General features: G+C 48.4%; 1 protein-coding gene across 1 annotated transcript in view; it reads right to left on the bottom strand.

Annotated features, from left to right (window-relative positions):
• The window catches only part of ABCA4 (ATP binding cassette subfamily A member 4), a 135115-nt gene extending 116615 nt beyond the window's left edge, over positions 1–18500 (bottom strand). The window contains 5 exon segments of the mRNA XM_089919409.1: positions 503–630; positions 6363–6502; positions 8951–9092; positions 10512–10605; positions 18387–18500. Of these exon segments, the coding sequence (XP_089775535.1) occupies positions 503–630; positions 6363–6502; positions 8951–9092; positions 10512–10605; positions 18387–18452 (570 nt within the window). The 5' untranslated portion in view covers positions 18453–18500.
• Positions 18501–18749: the final 249 nt, after the last annotated feature.

Genomic DNA, 18749 nt, shown 5'->3' with positions numbered 1-18749 from the left:
CTCCGACCCTGCTAGACCTTCCTCACAGCCCCTTTCACAATCTGGAAACGCACGTAAGTGCCCTTGGCTTACTTGATTATTGCCTGTCGTCCCCGCTGGAATATGAGCTCCCAGAGTCAGGGGTTTCCTCGTATTGTTCCCACTGTATTCTGGTACCTAAAACATCTCTAGGTGTTTGGTGAATACATGAATAAACCTCAGTTTCCTCAACTATAAAAGGAGTTTGAGCCACATGGTCTCTAAGGTTCCTTCCAGTCATAAAACTCTGAGATGTTTTAAGGGCTGCCAGGATTTGTGCCACTCCAGAATCCTGCGATGGGAATGCTCATCACCACAAGTGAACCCCAGGTATTCTCCTGAGTGTGCGGCACGAATCTGAATGATTCTGAATGTGAAAGCAAGAAGGAAAAAAGAAACTCAAGGTCTCCTTTGCCTTTCTCAGGCTCAGGCTCAGTGCCCACCCTTCCCCTCCAGGGACCACTGACCAATGACATCCACCTACCTGCTCTGGACGGACTTGGGAGTTGACCAGAAGGTAGACAACTGAGTCAGACAGGCCAATGCTCTTTATGAGAAACAGTGACAGTGTTTCCTCATCTTTTAGGACATCCCGTATTCGTATTCCTCTTCCTGCGTACGAATGAAAAAAGAACAGGGTGTCGGAGGGGAGATGGGTCAAAGAAAGGAAAACATCTAGAATTGATTTCTAACTTGACTATCAGAGGAAGGCCCTGTTTTGGGTTCCCTGGGAGCGCCTAAGAGTCAGGGCCCCTGCCAGTGGCAGTCACAGCATTTACTGCTGGAGCAGACGAGCCAAATTTAGTGAGAAGGCACACAGGGTGGAAAAAATTAGGTCGGGGTGGTGGTCATCGGATGCTTTGTGGAGTTGGTCTTGGACAATGGGGTGGGGTGAGGAGCAGTTTTGTCCCCCTGGAAATATTTGGCAATGTCTGGAGACATTTTTGGTTGTTACAACTGGGAAAGTATCGATGCTAGTGGGTAGGGGCCAGGGATGCCACCAAACGTCCCACAAGGCACAGGACAACCCCGTTTCTCTGATAAAACAAAGAACTATCTGGTTCAAAAGGTCAATAGTGCTAAGGCTGAGAAAGCCTAGTCTAGAATAGGAGGAGAATTAGTGCCATTGTCATGGGGTAGAGAACCCTTCTTGGTGTTTCTGTCAGCTCAGCTATGGCTCTAAGCTCAGGGTATGGACATGTACTAAGAGAGATCAGGCTGTCTGGGACAAGAAAATCTTCAAGTGGGGAAAGGGGGATTGGCCTGTTGCCTGGGCTTGCAGCTTCATGCCCTGATCAGCCCAGTCACATTCTTTCAGCTCCACTCAAAACCTACTGGAAGCAGAATTTTCTTTATAAGGAGGCATAAAGGACTTCTAACAGTTGCGGTGACCTTGGGGCAAGTGACTGAACCTCTCTGTCTGCACTTTCCACATCTACCTCTTAGGATCGTTGTGGGGTGACTTGGGATAAGGAGGGTAAAGTGCTTATTAGCTCCCAGCTCAAAAAAATGCTTGACCTGATTGCATTAATATTATTCTTACCCCTCCCAGGGGAGGCACACCCACCTTCTCTGCTTGCTTCCAGGGCCAACACTCACTCTGAAGCTGGCCCACTGCTACAGTTCATGAGGCACGAGCCAGAGAAGAGGGGGACGGGCCCAGATATTTATGAAATCATTTCAACATTAAGGGAAAGCATTTGGGTTGCATGAAAACAGTTATCTCTACATCACAACTTCTCCGGGAGCCTGGCTGACTGCTTATGTCTTAGTTCTTCTTTAAATAACTTTAATCACCAAATGCCCCTGTTCCTTCCAGGCTCTAACACCACAGTGCTCTTCCTCCCCAAATTCTCCCCAGGCCGCCAAGAGGCCTAGCTCCCCAAGTGCTTGACAGTCACCCTTTACGTTCAAGTTGTGACTTTCTTTGTACATGCCTTGTCCAGATTGATGTCGCTGATAATTTCCTCTTGAAAGGGGATGGGCCAGCCACAGGCCTGCCCGTGCAGCTGGGGCAGGGGAACCAGCCCCGAGGTTCCACCACACAGCAGCCTCTCTCACCACGATGGATGTCCCTTAGAGTTGTACTGCCAGGTAGCTCAGTATCACTACCTTTTGCTTAGGAAAAACCCAAAGCCTTTAGGGGAACCTGACTATAATATATAATAGTCCCTTTTATCTTCAGTGGATATATTCTGAGTCCCCCCCCCACAGTGGTTACAGATAGTACCAGACCCTATATATACTATGTTTTTTCTTATACATACGTACCTATGATGAAGTTTAATTTATAAATTAGGCACAGTAAAAGAATATCCAAATTGCCAGCATCACTGGTCTTGCACTTTGGGGCCATTATTAAATAAAATAAGAGTTATTCTTACACAAGCACTGTGATACTGCGATAGTCGATCTGATAAGCTAAGCTAGACAGCTAGTAAGTGACTAACAAGTGGGATACCTGGGCAAAGGAATGGTTTCCATCCCGGGTAGGTTAGCCCAAGATTTCATCATGCTACTCAGAACGGCACACAATTTAAAACTTATGAGTTGTTCACTTCTGGAATTTTCCATTTAATATTTTTGGACTGTGGTTGACCACAGATAACTGAAACCATGGATTGGGGGCATTCCCCCAAGAGAGGGGGATGGTTCTGAGAGGGGCTGGTTTATTTTCTTCTTGCCTTCTTTCCTTTTCAATAACATATGTCTGTCATCTTCCAAACCCAGCTTCCTTTTTTCTTCCCCTGGGGCACCAGCTTGGTTGTTCATCTTCGAATCATTTCTTTATATACAGCATTATACTATATCCTCTGGCCTCCAGCAATGCAACCCCGAACACACACACACATACACACACACACACAGAGGCTCTTGAGAGTAGGGAGCTAAGGATCCTGCTTTTATTATACTCCCCATCATACCTAGCAATGCTGGGCACAGAGATGTAAGCCCTCCAAGTCACCTCTATCTGACACCCAGCATTAGAGCCTGACATGGAATCAGGTCCTTGGTAAATGTCTGCGGAATGACAGGTGACACCCAATAAATATCTGTTGTCTTGACCTGAGAGTCAGGGCCCTATCTGACTGTGTAACTCTTCGTTATTCTTTAACTCCCTCACCTGACCTTACATACAAATACCTTGCTGGGGAGAAGGGACAAAACAAGGGAAACTGGGAGTGATTTCGCCCTGGTCCAGCTTCCCAGCTAGGTGCCTGGGCTGCTGTGGCCCTAGGGAGAAGGGGCAGGAGCGTGCTGGTTCAGCACACCTGAGGAGGGCCGGGGCCACCCTGTTCGGAGAGCGTGGGGCCGAAAGTGTAAGCAATGGCCGATACCAGACAGCAGCTACACCAGACTCCCGAGGGAGAAATGTGAACCGGGGGCCTGAGGAAAGAAAAATAAATGTACTTTAAAATGCGGTTCTTCTTGTTCTCTTCCCTGGGAAGATTAGAGGCTGGGGGAGGGGGCCGCTGAGGCCCATGGAGGTCAGGGGAGCTGAGGCTGGGGTGGGGGAAGCCAGGAGAAGGTGTGCGTGAGGCTAAGGGGAAGACAGCGTTTCAAGATGATTGAGAGACTGCAAAGCTTGCTTGGGGGTGAGTGGGGAGGGGGCTTCACGGCTGGTCTTTTACCATTAATCCTCCTCTGCGGAGAATGCAGTACTACAGGTTTGCTAGGAAAGGAAAATGCCCTGGGTCACCACTGGCATACTTTCCCAGGTGACCGGGAACTGATAGGCAAAAGCACACCCCAGGTACAGCCGCCCACCTCGCTTTCAAAGGCTTAACCCTCCACTGCAGCTTTGGGCTGAGGAGTCAATGCTCAGAGCCGGCAAGGTCCCCAGGGGACCCTGGGACAGACTCTGAAACCGTCTTCAGTTCTGACGGTGGACTTCAGTCCCCGGCCTGGAATTCCTTCAGAGACTCTGTCTCTTTCCTTGGGGATGGTCCCCTTTCCCCTCTCATGGCCACCAAGGTCAGGGGTTCTGCAGAGTCTGTGTTCTCGGCCCCCAAAGTCCTTTGGAGAGCCTTGGCTGGCCTCCCCTGACTCAGTTTTCCCAGAGCCCCGAAGCTGCCCTCTTGAAGGGAACGTTCACCGACAGCCCGAAGGCCGGCAGAAGGAGCACCTGCGCCGATTCAAAACTAGTCCTGCGTCGGGCTGGGAAGGAGTGATTTTGGTTCTCATGTACAGGCTTGAAAGACCACAGAGACATTGTGGTTTGCAATGACTTCCTTTGTTTCCTCCCAGCCGGACTCCATCCGACAATCAGAAAACAAAATGAAGTATCTGCTGGATGAGTGGGGTAGACAGTCATTCCAGCGGTCGGATAAGCCCGAGTTCTCATCCGCTTGTTTAACCTTGGGGAAAAAAGTGCTTTCTTGTTTGTGCTTTCCCATGATTTCCCTCACTATTAAAACGCTGACTGTGCTCATACCCCACAAGGCCCTTTAAGCTTGAGTTAAGTAAAATCTTAGTAAACTTCCGAGCAACGAAGAAGATAGTTTGTAACCTGGTTTTACTACATAAAGTATACTACCTTTGAAAGAATTAGAATGTAATGAAGCAATCTTAACGGTCATCTGATCATATCTGTGTCCTTTATCGCTCCAATGGGGAGAGAAGGGAGGAGGTGGCCCAGCGGGAGGAGGATCAGGTTCTCCTTGGAGAACTTTCCCCTCCTGACTCCCCTGTGCTCTTTGAAGCCCCCCTGCTTCCCTCCACCAGCCCCCCACATGGTGTGGTCACTGTCCACTTGGTCCTTCCACTTCTGCCCAGGGAGCCCTCAGGGGAGGGCACTGGTCTGACCACCTCTCTGTCCCCGGGGACTGGCACACTGCCTGGCTCAGTGGGCACTCACCAAACATCCGCTGACTGCGCTGCATGGGTGAGGAGCCCTAGGGAGTTGGTTTGTACCATTCTCCCCGAGCAGAAGCTTTTCTATCCAGCCCCCCCTGTCCTGTTGGATGTCCCCTTCCTCATCCTTGTCATCCTCCAAGATCATCCTGACAGTCACTTCCCCGTCTCCATCCTAGGAGCAGACATCTCCCAGCAGCAACAAACCACTTCCTTCGCAGCCTCTGAGCCCCACCCCTGAAAAATTTTTTCCACTCCCAGGACTGCAGTGACCCCTGGGGTCCTGGCAGCCCTGTTCTCTTCCAGCTGCTCATGTGCCCCTGCAAGGGGATGTGGTCCAGCTGGTGCCCAGGCCACTGCCATGGCCAGTCTCTCCGGCCACCTACAGAGGAGCCTATGGCGGATGTGACAACCACACAACATTCACTTGTGCTCTAAAAAGAGATGTCAGAGTGGTTACTGGGTTTGGGTTTTGCTTGTTTCTAGTTCTTCCCCTGGGGAGGAGGGGCATGGGAGAGGGAGCTCCCCCACCCTTCCTCCTCACGCTTCTGGCCTCCAAGTGGCTCTCCTACCCACACCACCTCAGGGTCCAGCCAGCGTGGCCTCTCATTTCCTTGCCCTCCCCATCACCTAACCTTCACCTCCGCTCCACTTCAACAACCATGGCCACACCTGGGGGCTTGTTTTTATCTGTCCTGCATGCCTTTGAAATCCTGAATTCACGTATTTCACATTCTGACCACATCTGTCAATCTTTCCATCCTGCTATTTTCTCAGTCCTTAAACAGGGTCATGGAGCCCTCCAAGACCTCTATTCTCTTGCCCCTCCATTTTCCCCTGGGCAACAGCAGTACTTCTGGCTTCTCCTCCATCCGTATGCAGCCTGAACCCGATCCATGTAGTCCAATCACCACCCTCCTGGACTTTCTGTGGCACCTCCCTACCAGCCCCCAGCCCTTCATCCCCCCACTCTGCGCCTGCTCTGCCTCAGGGCCTGGGATGCTGAATATTGCCAGAAGAAACAGGATAACTGTACATATTTATGTCACGATAAGCATGTGCTCTGACCTCCCTGGTTCCGTACTGCTACTTGGCATTGCTTCCACACGGTCCTGGGTAGCTCACTCTCTAGGACTCTGTGAAAGTATTCCACACCTTTACCATGCTCCACAAACTCCTCCCCCTGCTTCCAGCCCTTCACCTGGCCTCAGACTTCCCAGAGCACCATCGCTCTCTGCATTCTCCTATCTCTGGACTTACCTGAGATGAGACCTTTCCGGCCCTCCTTCCCAACTTCCCACCTTCAAGGCTGGCAGGAAGAGGAGTTCTCGCCAAGGTAAGCCTCATGCTGCCTCTAGGTCCCATACCTTCCTGCATCCTCTGGTATCTTTTCCAACCAAATCTCCGAACTCCTTCCTGTATCTTCAATCTCTCTGGCGAGAAGGCGAGTGAGAGGCGAGTGACAGTAAGAACACCGAAGCCCACCTCACCTGCAGTCCCCTCGGGGTGCACCCGGAGGGTGTTCATGAGTTGCGACAAGGTGCAGAGCTCTGTCCAAACCTGGCCAAGGTGCTGGCTCTCTGGTGCACCCGTGAGGAGTTCTTGAAAATCTTGATAAACCCTTGCCAAGCTGTAAGAAAGAGCCTCATCAATAAAGACATAGCTGTCATTTTCATCAACATCATTATCATCATCATAATACCTCGTGTAATTTTTTAACATACCACCTGCTTGACCTATCTATTACATTATGTATTCTCTCAATATTGCCAAGGCAAAGGAGAAAGATATTTTTACTTCCTTATACATATAAGATAACACGGGCAGTGAGAAATTTGTTGTCAAAAGTCTTCCAACTTTGCCAGGGCTGGGTCACCTCTCAACCCCATTCTCTATGTGTTTCCTGTCCCAAGAACCCTTAAATAGGATATTAGGAGATATTACTGGAGGCTCTTCCCAGCCAGTACCCACTTCTCTGAGACCTGCCCTTCCAGCCATTCACATGAGCAGGTTCTGACAGCCACGCTTAACCCGCAAAGTCCTCTCTGCATGCATGCACACACACACCCCCGCCAAGGCTGATGGACAGGAAGAATAAAGCTGGGCTAAGCAGATCTGTTCCCGGGAATTTGAATGGTACTCAGGGATGCTCTTCTGATTGCCCAAGCCGAGGGGCCGTGAACTGGGCAACTAGCGCCACCCCAGGCATTGAGAAGCAGGGGATACTGGTCCATGGAGAGAGGCAAACGGAGTAGAAGCCCAGAGGGAGGCAGACAGGCTGGACCTTGTAGGCCCAGACGGGAGGGAAGACCTCCTGACGGCTCTCCAGTTCTTCTCCCACTCCCTGAGGACTGCCTTGCTGCTCCTGGCTTTTCAAGAAGGTCTAGTGTCCAAACCATATCTTTCCCTCTGAGGCTTAAACTTGTTTAAATGTGGTTCTGTGCCCTGCAAGCAAATGAATATTTCACTCATAATGTGCGTGTGAGACATGAAACCCCGATTCCCTTGTTCAAACGCTGAGTACAGCTGGAGTCCGAAACCCCTTCCCTTCCCCCGCTCCCACCTCTCAATCTGTAGACACTGTCAGTGCCAGTCCCACCAAAGCTCCATAGAGCCTCCACTGAAATGCCTTCAAGTCTCCCCTGATCCCACCCTGTGACCCATGGGGTCTCTAGGCAGGTGTTTCTTCTCAGGCACCTCAAGGAAGCTCAAGCTGAAAGTACGGACTGTAAATTAAAGCTTCCAGGTGGTATTTGCAGCCATGGGAGCCCGGCTAAGATGCCATCTGCTGACTTTCCCGGGAAGACGGGCGTTCTGTGTTCCCTCCTCTACCTTCCTACCATCCGGGGGTTAGCAAGCATATTAGAGGCTTGTGGCGCACGCAGTCTCTGTCACAACTACTCACCTTTGCCTCTGTGGGGCAAAAGCAGTCGCGGTCTGTTCCCGGTGGGCGGGGCTGCCTCTGAGTATTAAGCTGAATTACCAAACGTTCTTTTTTTTTTAGTCAAAATGCAGTTTTGTCCTGGAGGAATTATATCCAGATCTCCTCTAAGGAAAGAACTGGAGTAACCAAATATCTCAGTTTCCATCTGACTTGATGTTTATACAGGTAGGTGAAGCCTACTCCCCAACAAGCCTTTGTTGGTGAAACGTCACAAGCTGCAGCTCGAGGTCAGCCCAGTGGCTGAAGGACGATCCTGTCCTCATCCCTGAGCCTCTGTCTATAGAACATGTTACATCAAGTCCCCCTAACTCCTGCTCTGAGAGGGAATTCCAAAAATAGACCCTTTTCGTATGGAATTTGACCTGAATTCGATCCCAGACCAGAGGTCATTAACCTGGAGTCCACAAGTCCCCTGAAATCATATGCACAGTGTAATGTTTTGTGTGTGTGTGTGTGTCCATCTTTCTTGGGAGAGGGGCCATCAGTTTTCATCAGATTCTCGGAATGGTCGTCAGCCCCACAGGTTAAGAACTTCTGCTCTCAGGCAGTATACTAAGATTTTGCCAACCAAGGGAACTGATAGCATTTACGACAGAGGATTTGGAAATTGTCTTTGTCTTCCAAGAAGCAAACTTCACCTTGTAAACTTGATTTCGTTCACCCTCAAAAGGTTCCCTGACATTTTTCTTAGCCTTTAGATGTCCAAGAAGGCTTTTAAAGGAACAGGGATCTCTCAGAATCGATCCAGCGTGGACAGTGATGTAAGGATACAGAAGGGGAACTGAGTTTTTTTCATCCAGTGACTCCATCCAAGAAGGTGAATGACCTGGAGGCAGTGGACACATCTCAGCAGGGGGCTGAAATTAGACTCCAAGTCACATCTTGGGGATATATGAACCAAGAAATTGTGTTATGTGGCCTTAGTTTGAAGCATTTTCCTCAAGTGCCCTGACAGCTGATAGAATGCTCCAGAGAGGAAACATGCCCTGCTCCTTTGAGTTTAAGGTTTCAGCAAACCACAAAAACACTCATTCAGCGTCACATGCTCTGTGTGCTCACACATGAACTCCAGGGCAAGATGAGAATAAAGGGTGCACAGCTTCCTCCTGGTATGGTGGGAATCTCAACACTTACATGGAGTTGTTATAGTTTGACACAATTCCAGGAGATTCTCCCGGGGTGGGACTTTGAAAACAAGGATTGTTCACATTGCAGAAAATTCCCTGGAGCCATGGCAACATTCCTGCTGAGGGCATCGCCTTGTTGGGAAAATGGCCTTTAAGACAGGAAATGAAGACAAGGAGTTAGTCATTGACACCAAGTAGGATGCAGGCCCTAGGATCTAGAGCCTCTGCAGGAAGGACCCCTGCCCTTCTGGTGCCTTCCTTCATTCACCAACATTTAAGAAGCAGGGGCGGGACTTCCCTGGTGGCGCATTGGTTAAGAATCCGCCTGCCAATGCAGGGGACATGGGTTCAATCCCTGGTCTGGGAAGATCCCACATGCCGCGGGGCAACTAAGCCCGTGCACCACAACTACTGAGCCTGAGCTCCAGAGCCCGGGAGCCACAACTACTGAAGGCCGTGCACCTAGAGCCCGTGCTCCACAACTAGAGAAGCCACCGCAATGAAAAGCCCACACACTGCAACGAAGACCCAATGCAGCTAAAAATAAAATAAATTAATTAATTTGTTGAAAAATAAAAAACGAAGCAGGAACATCTAATATATGCCAGGCCCTGTGCAGAGTGCTGGAGACAGGGTCTCTTCTCTCAAACTCCCAGTGTAGTGGAGAGTTGGACAAATGTCCTAATAGAGGCATGGATGGAAGTGTGAAGGGGGAACAGAGGAGAAGCACATCGTTTTGGTGGGGGGATGGGGAGAGGCAGAGAGATGTTAGCGCAAGAAGCCTCTGCGAGTTGCTGATGCTTGAGGAGGAGAAGAGGTCCATCTATTCCTTCCACAACTATGTATTGAGCATCTACTCCCAAGCATGCAAAAGGGGGCCCAGGCGCAGGTTATGGGCTCCTTGTGGGGTGAGGTAAAGAGGCAAGAGTTTGATGCGCAGGAGGCTGAGTCAGAACTTGGGGCCTGAAACTTAAAAACAAGAGGTTGAGGAGCAAGAATAGGGGACTGAGCAGCTGTGTGTAACTCCTGAGGCCCTCACCTCAGCTGTCTAGAGCCAGAAGATGTCATCCTGGCCAGAAACCAGATGAAGGCTTTCTCTGAGGGGCATAGTACAAAAGAGGTACTTACAGGCTCATCTTCGGTCCCAGGACACCTCTGGGGTCCAAGAAATACTATATTATTAATATACTATTTTTTGGCCCTTCTCATTTTTCTTTAGCAACATGTCTAACATATCTCTGAACTGTGTCCAAAATATTTCAAAGAACTCATCTATAATCTGCTCCCTTTGAAGTTAGGAAGAGTTTAGGTATAGGAAAAAAACAACCAAATAAAAAATAATTACACAATTCTTCAGTAACCACATGTAAGTAGTTGCATAGAATGTGTAGGATTTAAAAGTTAGTTTGCATAACGCCGATGAATCTCTGTTTTCTGCATCATAGGCATAAAATGATCATAAGCAGATCAGATCCTGGCACCCCCAGCCCCCAAAACCTTTCTAAACAAATGGATAGGCCCTCCAGGCCTGCCAAGGCTCCCCCTGCCCTCACCCCCATTACGCTTACATTCATGTTGGCTGTAGAGTGGGTTGACATTCCTTAACCAGATCAGGACCAGAAATAAAGATAAAGGCCACACAAGTTCCACCACAAAGCGAATCTGGGAAAACAAAACAAAAAGAGAGAAAGACCAGTGATGCTAAGAGATTACAGGAAACATACCCAAAGCAGACATACTTCATTTCAGTGCCTGTCTATGCAATAGGACTTTGGTTGTGGTATATTTACCTAAAGGACTTCCTTTTTTTAAAATCCCATCTCCCATACTGCCTCTACTTTGATATATTAGACTAACGAGACTTGGTGTCTCTCTGGGTTCCATTCTGCCTCTATTTTAGAAAACTGCATTAGCACAGTACTTTCGTCAAAGGTCATCAAGATATGCCCTTGGATGTTGCTGTGCACATGAATGCAAATTCTGATTCTGTAAGACCCCATCAGACCTCACATGTCTAACAAGCTCACAGGTAATGCTGATGCTGCAGGTAGTAAAGGTATCCTTGTAACCTCTCCTTCTGCAGATGAGGAAATAGAGGCCCAGGAAGGGCAGGTGACCTGTGCAGTGTCTCATCAGCAGTGACAGCATTGGAACCAAAATCCAGCCTCCTGTCTCCCGGCTCAGTGCTCTTCCACATTCCCCCCACTCCCACACACACACCGGCCCTGTCTTCTTCTAGCGCTGCTAGACTTTGCATGTGAGGTCACTGAATGAATGAATGAATGAATGAATGAATGAAGGTGCAAATGCCTCTGTGAACTACTGTGATCCATAGCAAAGTCAAACCCAGAAATCTGGGTATACCAACGTTTTCCTTCAGCAATTTCTTGTTGCTTAAACTTATGCCGCCGCAGGATTTTATAATACTGGAAGAGGTTGCTGATACCGACATACAATTGAAAGTAGGTATTTAAATTTAGGTTCAGTTTAGAGTTTAAGGACTCTTGACTCCAAAGGAAGGAGAACAAGTTGGTTGCTTCAGCCCACACCCCGCGGCATTGCACATGAGGGTATGGGTGGAGGTGTGGGATTATTGGGGGAAGGGTGGGCGGGTATGTATTGGGGAATGTAATAGTTCTTCTACCCAACCCCCATTCCAGAGACCTTAGGAAGGAAACTCATAAGATTTAAAGGAGAATTAAGGCAGATGGCTAAGAATAGAAATGTAAGTATATATAGATCTGCTAGGGGCTATTCTCATGGTTTTAAATTTAACCCTTTGTTGTTCCTTCCAAAGAAATGTACTTAAACTCTCAGCAAAGTAGTGGACACCATAGCAGGTGCTCAATAAACCTTTGTTCCTTTTCTGTTGGTGAGGTCTGCTGGCAACTGAATTATTACAAATCATAACATAAGTCGAAGAGGGTAAAAAGATAATACATTGAAGAAAAAGCAAAAGATGTTCAGGGTAGGTGGTGGTTATGCAGTTGTAACTTTTTACAAAATGTTTTATCCAAAATATGTCTAGGGAGGATGTTTTAGAGGAAAAACTCACACAAACATTATGGGAAGAAGAAAGAATAGAAGATTTTTCCTTAAGGTACATATTCTCCCCGAAAATGGCAAAACACCAGTATTGGACAAGTCCCATCCCGTGTTAAGAGGACTGACCCCAAGCATACTTGATAGCCATAGAAATGCTGGCAGTCCCCGCAGGTCATGCAAATCAAGGGAGGAAGAGTAAAGACTGTCCCCGGTGACCCTATCTCACTGTTAACAGCTTCATCCATCTTTGCTGGGTACTAGCCAGCACAGCTGTTCCCACAGCAGCGCACTTCCCCTGTTTTATCACTCATCGTACTTCAGAGTCATTACTCCTTCATGAAGGTGGACCCCTCACTAGCTATAAGCTTCCTGAGGACAGGGACCACATCTATTCTTGTCACTACACCCAACACAGGGCCAAGCTTATAATAATTGCCCAGTAAATATTGGTGGAATGAGTGAGTCTCTGTCAAGACTGGTCTAGGAGGCTTCTCTGGAAAGCTGGAGGTGACTAGAGGCTTAGGTAAACAACCGTTTGCAGACTTAACAAACTGTTTTCCCCAGGGACATGTATGCTGGCTTCACGCCTTCCATCCCAGGTCGCCCTGTCAGTGGGCAAGGTCGGGGAGCAAGTTCCACAAGACAGCAATGTGAGTGATAGATGCAAGCAATGAAACCAAAACTTATTCGTGGTGTCCTCACCAAGGAAATGAGACAACCAGTCCAGATTCCACACATTTGACTCTTCCTTAAGACAACTGCTTGCAAAACTGGCTTCCTATCTAGTAAGTCAGCCACCTTCCATGAAACAATGTCTATCTGGGAATTGTCTGGTGTATAAGACATTGATGTTGATTTGAGAATGGGAAGAGCTAGGTTAGGAGTCACTTTAGGGCTTGCTTAATCCCCAAGTCTCCGTTTTCTCATCTGTGAAATGGGACTACTTTGTCCTACAGCTTATACTGAGGGTTAAGAGTGTGTCAATACCAGGGGTTCTTAGCCAACTTCACTCCCTATTAGCTGTACAACCTTGGGTAACCCATTCTACCTCTCCATGCCTCAGGGTGTCTTCTGTAAAATGGGGGTGATATCAGGACCTACCTCTCAGAGCAGCTGTGAGGATGAAATGAGTTCACTGTGTAAAACACCTAAAGCAGAGTCTGGCACGTGGTAACATTCTATCAACGTGGGCCATTTATTATTGACTCTCACAAGGGTCACAAGGACGTTGTAGGTGACAGCACATTATAAAGTCTGAAGAGCGAGTTATAATTAAAATTATCTGCAACTCCTAGGTCTGCCCTCCACTCACATTTATGTTTCCTCCTTTTCTCCCTTTCTGGAGTCAGAACTGCTCAGTTGTCAGTTTGGAAACATGGGGCTTCCTGAGAAAACTAACCACACACTGTCCCCTACTCCATATGTTAGAGGGCCTTGGACCATGGGAGGGTCAGCCAGCCTGTCTTACCTGTCCCATGGATAAAATTCCTAAACTTAAGCTAGTGCACCTCATCTCTCTTTGCCATGTAAGTCACACACTCTCTCATCTACTCACCCACTCACTCACTCACTCTTGTATTTTTGAAGTATCTGTTCTTTGGAAGTCCACCCATCAGGAGGAGACCAGATCAGAATTTTCCTTTCCTCCTTCATCCTTTGCCTAGTAATAGGACTAGTACAGATTTGCAGGTGTTCCTCTTCACCATATCTCTGAATTAGGGCTGCTGTTTCCTGCCTCTCCAATGATCACCTTCGTTGACCTAGGTCTGCGGTTCTCACGCAGCTGCAGGCAGGAATCCTGTGGGGAGTTTGGGCCATGCCCCACATCAATTACACCAGGATGCCTGGCCGTGGGACATCAGCTCGGTGTCTTTTGTTTGTTTTTTAACACTTCTCAGGTAGTTCCAATATGCAGCGGGGGCTGAGAACCACTGGCACAGGTAGTGGTTGGTAATCTTTGAAAAGCATTTTTTGAGACGTCAGTGGTACTGCTCCAACTCTGCAAGCATTTGTTTTGGAAGGGCTGCATTTCACACTTCACTCCCTGCACAAAGACCACCGGCAATTCTTTTCTAGCCCTTCTAGCCCGGCACGTCCTCACAACAACCTCTTCTCCCTCCCCCAGAACTGTGGACTCAGCACCCCAACCCCAGAGCGGCATCTTTGTCCTTGATGCTCAACTGTGCACAGGCATACCCTAGGGAGAAATTCCACAGTGTAATTAAAAACATGTTTTCAGAGCAGCTCTGACTCCCCACACCCCTTCTCTTTAAACATGTCTGTAACTTTAATTAAGCCCAGCCGAAGCTCAGAAGGGGCCGGTGGAAATTTTTTTTTCCAAACTGGTATTTCCTTGTTCCCTTTTTTTCCCCCCTCCCCTCCCCCTCTCTTTACCACTCAACCTACTTAGGGGAGGAGGGGTCACAGGGAAGGGCAGAGTCGTGCTTGTTGTTTTAAATCTTGGCCAGTTAGGTTTTCTTCCCTCCTACTCTGTTTTCAATTTGAAAGCGGGTGGCCAAGTTTTGAAATGAGCTGCAGGATTCTCCCTTCTGCACCGAGAGCCCAAACAGGGTTCTCAGCCTGGATGAGTATGACCCAGGACCTGGGAAGGCTTGGAGCTGGCTGCCCAGCTTCTCCACACCTGCCAGGTTTTCCTCACCTAATTCTGGTCCCCAAGTCAAAGGTCACAGCGGTACCAGATGTCCAGGTCTGGGGTCCGAGAAATGATAAGCCCCGTACTCTCATGAATCCTTAGGCTTCCCCAAGTATCCCGCCCTGATATGGAAGCTGGGACCAGGGAGATGACACCAAGGGGCCCTAGACTATGGGCTCTAAGGGGCAAGAGACACATCTAATGGTCTTTATAAACCGTCCCAACACAGTGCCTGACCCATCGAAATGTGGGCGCACATGTATTTGTCCCCACCAGTGGGAGAGGTCTTATCTTTGGAAACGCATGCTCTGGGAACGAACTCCTTGTGGAGACTTCTCTTACTCCTGCCAACCCCAGTCTCTCTTCTGAGCTCCCAGAGCTCATCCTCATCCCCCACCCCAAGCTTCCTTCTACTCCACAGTTGCACATGGTTTTCCACTCAGCAATTGTGCACAGGCACCTGTTTCCACCTGGCTCTGAATTCCATGAGGGCAGGGGCTGTCTAACTCACCTGGCTATATAGGACATAGAGGGTGACCATACAGCCTGGTTTGCCAGGTCCAGTATCAGTTTACACTTATTGTGCTGGTGTAATTATTAATTATTACTATTATTATTAATAGTGCCTCCTTTCACTTTTAAAACTACCCTGGATTGGATGATAAATTATACAGTCACCCTACCTTTGTGGTCTTCCTGACCAGCTAATTAGACGGGGCTTTATACATGGGGGCAGTGTGGGGTAACTGACATGTCTGCCTGTCCTGGAGTCCTGGATCCAGCCCCACCAGTCTCTAACATCTGAAGCCTCAACAACCTCATCAGTACCCATGGCGGATAATAGTGGTAGCTCTCTCACGGAACTGAGGTGAGGGTTAAATGAGGTGATACTTAGTGCAGTGCCAGGCACTTGGTAATACTTAATAATGTCAACAGAGGAAGAAAAAAAGGGAGGGAGGAAGGCAGAGATCTGAAGACTTTCATTTATGCTCTTAGTGATAAAGAGAGGAGGAATGGGGAAATTTGGTATCTGGTTTTTGCTCCTGCTCTGCTCACAATAGTAAACATCAAAAACCATGAAAGTTTGAGGAATTAAAAACCTAGGAGCTGAGTTATGGGCTGCATGTGTTGTATTTTTCTTTCGTAGAGTCACCATTTTGTGAAGGCAGAAGCTTCCAGAAGCTTTACAGGCAGCTTCAAAAGTTTACAGAAGGAGCCATAAGAGCTTTTACATAAGAGCTTTTAGGGGCTGTGGGGATATCTCCATCATATCCAGACATCCTGGAAATTTTCGGAATGTGGGAGCAATTTTCGGAATGTGGGAGCAGAGGGGAAGCTAGCTGGAGGCACACCAGACAGAGACCTCAATTTCCAGGCCATCAGGATGTCATCATACAAATGTCAGCCCCAACTAGGTGCTTCCTGGGAGATTCCCGCAGTCAAGGTCCTCACCCTGAAAGGCCCCATCTTGCTGCAGAGGGGCGGGCAATGTGCTCCCCTAGGAAGCACACTGGAGAAGACAGAGTCCCTGAACAGGGGCCACCTACCAACACCAGCAAAAGGAAGCAGAGACTGTGAGGACCTCTGAGCCAAACCCTGTGACTGAAAATGGGATTATTTTAGGATAGGATATGTCAACATGCTTTGCCACAGGAATGGAATCATTTCAGGCCAGCAGCTGTAGTCCTTGGGTACATTTTTTGAGGACCATGAAGAGCACAATGAGAGTCAAATTGAGTGAGAATGTTAATTTCTCAGCATCCCATAGATTATAAGCAGCATGCAGGCAGGGACTGTGATTGTCTTGTTGGTCATTGTGTACCCAGCACCTGGCACAGTGCCTGGCAATTATTAAGTATTTGTTAATTGAAGGTTCCTTTAATAACAAGTGTTATTAAATGAATAAGTGAACAAATTTAGTAATGAGTCTGTTTCAATTTTACCTATTTGCATTCTAGAAAGGAAGCTCCCAGAAATAAGATTGAGTCCCTGATTACCCTTAGCGCTTGGCTCCTGGGATAGCAAATAACTTCAGTGCTAATTTGAAAATCACACCAGCTTTGACAAAGGAAAGCAGCCTGAGGACACTGGTGTCTCCCAGTAGGAGGGGGTCCTAACTTGTCTTTCCCCTCCAGCCTCCCTAAGTCCTGCCCAAGCCATACAAGTGGGAAGGATCATCTGTGCACATGGTTGGATTGTGTCCCTTGCTGCTCCCTTTCATGCCAGTTATTAAGCTATTCTACCTCAGTTCCAAACCCTTTTGCCAGCCAGGGCTTCTTCCTCCTGGGTCTGGGCCTAAGACCGAGCTCAGAGACCCCAGCAGCAGCCTCACTGAATCCCTTACTCACAGGGCTGAGTTCCACCTCTGCTAACATCTCCTCTGTGTTCTTCTCCTCTGTATTCCGCTTTCTCCCTTTGGTTCTCTCAGCTCTAGGGGTGGTAGCTGCATCCTGCAATTGCTACCTCCATGTCACCCTGGAGTTCTGTTACATCCTCAGTTACCAGCTTCGTACTAGCTAACACCTCCTTGTATTAGAGTCCCTCTGACTGGACCCTGACTGAGACACTCATCATAGGTCTTCAGATGTTCCACCTGTTGGCCCCCTTCCCTCTCTAACCTTCTTTCCAACGCCCACAAAAACCCTGTCCTGCCCACACAAACCCACTCTGCATCGAGGCTTGGAACAGATCTGTTCTCTTCTTCCCTACAGCCCGTCTTCCTCCCTGTCTCCTTCCAAGCTCTCCTGCTTTGCCTGGCTCCCTCTAATCCCAACCCTGCCCACCCCTCAATCCTCCCCCCTTCATCTTCTCTCGGCTCCTTTAGTCATCTGGCATTGCCATGCCCCTGAGGCCATAGCAATGTGCATTGTTTCTTTATAGTTATATATTCACTCTTTACCCTTTCTTAGAAAAAAATTACGAAGGCCAGTCAGATTTACATGTATACCCCTGGGATCCCTGATCTCCTGTGGCTCTTGCCTGTTCTCAGGAGATATTTGGACTATGTTCCTTTTTCTTGCTCTTGGTCTCAAAACATATTTTGGGTTCTCACAGCCAGACTCGAAGTGCATAGGATCTGTGTCTTTTAAGTCCCTGATCCAGCCCAGTCCCATGTGTGCTCACTGGAAATCTCAGTAAACATCCGTGGTTGTTGATAAGATATCTCATTGAATCTAAGACACCATCAATTGTCAGATGCACTGTTATTTTTTGCACACTATGAAAAGAATGTGTCACTTGATTGTGAGCTGCAGTCCAGTTTCAGAAATGTGAAAAACCAGTGTGCTTTGTAGAACCAATGAAACATAGTATCATTGGATTGGAAAGCTCTTAGAGAGCATGGTTTTCCTTTGAGCCTGATCTTCAGGACTTAGGGCTCTTCCTGCCGCACAGCACGGCTGCACAAGGGCATATGGACAGAGGAGCAGGTTTAAAAACCGGGGGCAGGGGAGGGATGGGCAGGCAATGGATTCATGTTCAGGGCAGGCAAAAGCAGACTTTATAATATGGCTGTGCTGGGCTGTAGGTGGAAGGCAGCTACCTCAGGACAGAGAAGCACACCTTACTGTGAAGGACATTTGTCAGAGAGGCTCACAGAGGACACAGACAGTTACCTGCTGCTTCAGTGATAAATGGCAACCAGCCCGTTGGCTACTCACTTTGCCCACTCCCACCCCACCCACTCTCTCCACTGTCTATTTGCTCCACACCTCCTCAGTGTGGGACCACAAGCTGCACCTGTTACCTTTTGCCTTTTCCGCAGGGTCCAGTTCTTCCAGAGCAGAAGCTTGATCTGTCTGGCAAAGCCCATGCTGTTGACCACGGAAGACCGGGAGACCACTCCTAGCCCTCTGTCTATGGCTGGGGCTCACAGGCAGCAACAGGCATACATGGCGCCCAGAGCACCTCCAGCTCAGGCTGCTGTGTCCTTCTCTGGCTGATTAAAGGCTAGTTTCTTCCTTCAAAGCATAATCCCTTTTAATTACACGTAATCCCTTTGTGGAGGAAAACAGGCTGACACTCCGTTGGCACCTTTTTAGGAAGACATGAGTGGCTGAGCACTAAGTGAACTGAGGTGGGGCCATTTCGTGGGAAACCAAGACCCTCA

This window comes from Delphinapterus leucas, chromosome 1 (assembly GCF_059928025.1).
Source record: "Delphinapterus leucas isolate spDelLeu-1000000601 "Yukka" chromosome 1, BTC_Dleu_Yukka2, whole genome shotgun sequence".
NCBI classification, from domain to species: Eukaryota; Metazoa; Chordata; class Mammalia; order Artiodactyla; family Monodontidae; genus Delphinapterus; species Delphinapterus leucas.
Note: the sequence above shows the minus strand (reverse complement) of the source record. Positions and strands in the feature narration are given on the sequence as shown.